Raw genomic sequence first — 4937 nt, forward strand, 5'->3', positions numbered from 1 at the left:
CCAACTAGATCTTCTGGAGCTATGGACACCATAAATGCTACTGGATTTGGACAGATAGTAGCACAACCTGTCAGTGTGATCTCATTCTGCACCTGCACACCAAAACCAAATGAAATGAGATTAAATTACTAAATATTTTGTTTCTTTAATGCTGTGCAAAAACTAAGGAATCTTTTATCTATCCATCGTGATGCTGTACGCCCATGTACTACTCAGATACTTTTCTCAGGAAAAATGCAGTTGAAGTGGCACTCTTAAAAGCAAACAAAACCAACTTGTGCTTAGTCCCTTCAGTGAGGGTACCTTGACACATGTCCCTTCTCTTAATCCCCTGGCAGCTTCCAAGAGACTGATGCAAATAACTGTGTCAGGCTTTGATTATGAGATATTGCACTGCCGCTCATTCTCTTTGTCTCCTGCAGTTTACAGAGGCAGCTTCAAGTGCATAATTTAATCCCTGTTCTGGGGACTGCAGCAAATCCACGGAGATTTCTACCAACCGTCCTCTCTGGCATCAGAACAACATGTGCGCATCATCTTTGATGTGAATTCCCCAGCCAGAGCCTTAGAAGGACCTATAGCTTTGAAGCTGGCCTATAAATTGAGCTTTCAGGAATCAAGTTGTCAGCCTCCTCTTCAGGAAGAAAGGGAGAGTAAACTGTAAAGCAGTTGCATAAAGCTACAGGGCAACTTATAGATCTGGTTTTCTTGGCCTCGAAGAATTCCTGTACGATGTTGAGAAAGAAACGGCTTAGAAGCGTCCTCTTTTGTGACTGTAGGACCTTGTGGGCAGTGGGGCTGTGATGGTACTCATCTCGAGGGCTTCCCTGTTCCAGGGCAAATGGAAGGGGAGCAGGCACACCGGTGGTTTTGACCTGTTCAAGAGTCCTCGGTCTTCCAAAGCCAAATACTGAGAGTGCACCTGCATTGATCTTTGTGTAGGTAAATTTTCAGTGTGGTGTAGAAACAGATGAAAACTTTCACGAGAGGCGATGGTTGTTCTGTGACAGATCTTTCATCAGTTCTTTACTAAGTCACGTAGGAGTACGGGCAGATTTCTGTCTTTCTATTGAGGTGGAAATAAGCTGGTCCTTGAGTTGAGGAATTTCAGTGGCCAAATCTTGTTTGAAAAGACAAATGCAGTTGCCCTCTTTATGATTCAGTGTCTGTGTTCTGCGATCGTCTCTGGCAGCTCCTTCCATACCAATCTGAATGAAGCAAAGAACTGACTAGAATTAACTAAGACACCAACCTTGATTTTTTTTTTCCTGTGTTCTCTGTCTCTGATGAGAGCTGAAACCATTCTGCTACTATCCGTGCCGCTCCTGCTGATGCTATTACACCAAATGTTGCTAAAACTGACTCTTGAATTAAAACATCTACAGTACAATCTACACTAAACTAAATCAGCCTTTCTCAGTATATACGGAGAAGCTTCTTCGACGGGCTGCTTCATAGATGCATCTGCAAGTTCTTAGTATGTTTGTAAGTGTTACTAGCAGCCTCTCATCGAAGCCACCCCTGTAGCCCCCCCCACTACCTAAATTTTGCCACGCAAATCCACTGCAGTTACACAGAAACAGACGTAACCATGTAGAACCCCTCCTGTCTTGAGCAGATGAGTCTTAGGTCAGCGTCAGGTCAGCATCATAAATGACTTACGCCAAATGTCATCAGATGTTCACACTATTACGTGTCATACTTCTGGGGAATGGCAGTTGCGTGTTGTTGGTTATTTTCTTACTGGTCAGAGCTGTTATTAGTACAGTTTAATTTCAGTCAATTTTTTATCCTTGTGCGGTCTCTTTATTTATATTTGGAGCTGATGGCCAAATCTGTTTTACAAGGCAAGAGGCTGCAATCAATTCAGGACAGAGCCGAGTGGCAGAGGCCCCTGAGGGTGCTCGTTGTGGCAGCCTGTTCTGGTGGCAGAGACCCATGCAGGGCCTGCCAGCTGGATCTGCTCTTCATGGGTCTTTCCAGGTTGGTTTCACTGTGGAGAGAAGCCCCCAGGTGCGGTATTCCCATGCCCTTCCTTCAGCAGGGCCCTCTGCCTGGCAGGGTAGGTCTACAGCAAAGGATTCAGTCACCGTCTGGAAGCAGGACTCCGTTTACATGCCTGCTGACGGGCAAGTCCAGAGCTCTGCCCGGAGGCCGAGCTGCGCAAGGAGAGGTGGCGAGAGCAGCACTGGCTTCAGTGGCGGGACAGGGAAGGCAGAGAGGTCAGCGTATAGGCAGCATTTTGCAGCCTACACCTTGATTTTGTGATTGCATTCAGGCAATTAACAGCCAGCAGCCACATCTAAAAGACTTTAACAGTGAAATGCTGGTTTAAGTGGAGCTCGAAAGTCTGAACAGGAAAAAATCTGGCATCGGTCTGTTAGGAAAGTTGATCTTCTGCGGAGGGCCTCTCTCTCTTCCTAGAGATGGAGCAGCTTTCCTAAGTCATGGTGAGGTTTTCTTTCTTCACAATGTACAAGCAACTTTAATTTTTGTCTGTGTATTAGAAGCTTGCAGTATTGGGAAAACAAACAAATGCGTACAAATCACTGACCGTTAGTGGCTGCTGTAATGTTCTTAAAAATGACTGACTGAAAAATTTTGTTTCAAGTACAAATATAGTAAAAGATCAATGAAAATCTACACTCAGTTTTTATGTACAACGATATTACTTTTATTTTTTCCATAATGTAACTTATTCCAAGTCCTCCCCCAATTGCAATGCTGCAATGTTTACATTCAATAAACCTATACACTGACAGTACATACTGCTGCTTTCATGTAAGCAAGCCAGCTGGCTTCCTCATGTTGTCTGCACGAAGTACATTGTACACAGAAATGGAAGATTCTCCACAAGCAGCTGGAGTGTTTCTTGAAACACTGTTGTGGCAGAATGAGGCTGTACTAGAGGTACAGATCAGATGTTCTGTTCTCCCAGCCAGGAGAGGCAGTTGGGCTGTCTGATGTACCAAGAGGAAATGAAGTCTGAAAAGTTTTAATATTTTATTAATTACTTGAACAATTATAAATTTGCAAAGGAATGGATGTGCTTAATTCCTGCCAGACGGAGTTACTGGAACTCTCGACTCTTTAAGCGTATCAACTTTACCTGAGAGGTACAACCTTTTTGTGGTGATTGACTTAGACCTCCAAGTGATGCGTGTGTGGGGAAGAAAAGGAAGAAGGGCTTGTTTACTTGGCTCTGTATTCTATATTTAAAAAAGCTAAATGATTTGTATATCCTTTTCATTGTCAAAGTACATTTCCTCTTTCAAAGTAAACTGGTTTCTTCGGGAGGAGTTATTTTTACTAACAAACAGCTTAGTGCTATAACCAGGAGCCAATAATTTAAAAAACTCACTCTTTTTTTCTACTGAAAGGTATAAAGAACTACAGCTTATCCCCCTCATTATAAAGCCAAAGAAGCAATCAGAGCCTTCTGTTGTATTACGTGTTTCTAAAATACACTCTCCTGTGCAACTGCTGTAGGACTTGAGGGATACAGTGATTAATTCTGTCACAAAAGTGAGTGATTCCTCCTCTTAGCCCTGTCACCACTAGCCTCTATAGACAAAAATCATTGCTTAAAGCTCTAGCACATCACAGAATAGTGCTGATATTGGTATTTTACAACTAATGCAACATCCAGTAATTCACATGTAATCTTTATAGTTAAAAATTCAAGACTGGGGTACTAACTAAAAAAAAAACACTAACATATGAAGTTTCCTTATCTTGCATGGAACAAGGGGAAGGATAGTTGAGATAACATTGTAAAGAGTGGGCAGAAACAAAAAGAATTTATTTCTCCATCCAGTATTTTATACACTTTACAAAAACCAGTAATATCACTGTGCCCATAAAAATGTTATCCATGGCAACAGAAAGCAAATACTACTTTTTGTCATCTAACGGGGTCTTTTTAAAATCATAATACAAAGATTTGTGCTGTAGCAGTCCTCCACTTTGCACTGTAACAATAAGGCTTACTGTACTTTAAATACAAAGCTGTCACATCTGCAGTTATGAACCACTGGCTTTAACAAACATCATTTTATAGTTGCTTTTTGCTTCTTTTTTGTTTTCTGGAACCTCAGCTTCGTCATGTTTTTCAGCAGCTTGTAGCTCCTCTGCAGACTCCTCTTGCTCCGACTCAGAGCCACTTTCGGAATCCTCTGAACTCTCTTCAGAGGAATGTCCAGCTGCCTCTTCTTGGTCCTCACTTTCCTGAAACTAGAAGTTCAGATTGAGACAGATAAACCATTATTTCCTGGCAACTCCATTGCAGCTTTTAAAATTTCCCAGTGAGAACATTTTGCTTAATGGCTCCTTTCATTTTAGTACTCAAATGGGCTATATTGATAAACGCAGGTCTTTAATATACAAATTATTAGACAGAAAGCAACTCCACTGAAGTGGTTAACCGTACCATCCATGGCATCGCAGGTTTCATCAGCCACATTCTTATTTAGTTACAGCAGAAATCCTAAAGATACCATTAAATGAGTTTGAAAAGTTGCAGATTGCATCAGTTTAGTACTTCCTTACTGTGGTGTACATAGAACATAGTGACACTTGAGTATTTGTTGTGGAGTGAAACATAATGCAACCAACAGCTAGACCATCACGAATTTTTTGAAAATAAGTTTAGCACACCACAGCATAAGGAATGCTGAAGTAATCCAATGATAATGCCAACAAGAAAAATCCCAAATGGGCATTTTGTTTGTGGTCCTAAAGAGCAAAGCCTCCATGGCTATAATATTAAAAATTCCCAGCGCTGTATGGGTGGTTTTACTCACTTTGGAAACATCAGATACACTTTTATGCAGTAATTGGTGCTAACAGTTAGCAAACAATTAATTATTGCACCTTGCAATTGGCAGATGAAGACATGTTCCTAATAACCTAATTCTCTTGGGTTTTGTCACACCGCT

At 41.5% G+C, this 4937-nt stretch overlaps 1 protein-coding gene across 1 annotated transcript in view; it reads right to left on the minus strand.

Moving 5' to 3' along the window:
• Positions 1–3193: 3193 nt before the first annotated feature.
• The window catches only part of LOC104627881 (chromosome unknown open reading frame, human C11orf58), a 4186-nt gene continuing 2442 nt past the window's right edge, over positions 3194–4937 (minus strand). Inside the window, exon 3 of the mRNA XM_010296276.1 lies at positions 3194–4233. Within this exon, the coding sequence (XP_010294578.1) occupies positions 4024–4233 (210 nt within the window). The 3' untranslated portion in view covers positions 3194–4023. The remainder of the gene's footprint in view (positions 4234–4937) is intronic.

Source organism: Phaethon lepturus, unplaced genomic scaffold (genome assembly GCF_000687285.1).
Source record: "Phaethon lepturus isolate BGI_N335 unplaced genomic scaffold, ASM68728v1 scaffold14361, whole genome shotgun sequence".
Lineage (NCBI taxonomy): Eukaryota > Metazoa > Chordata > Aves > Phaethontiformes > Phaethontidae > Phaethon > Phaethon lepturus.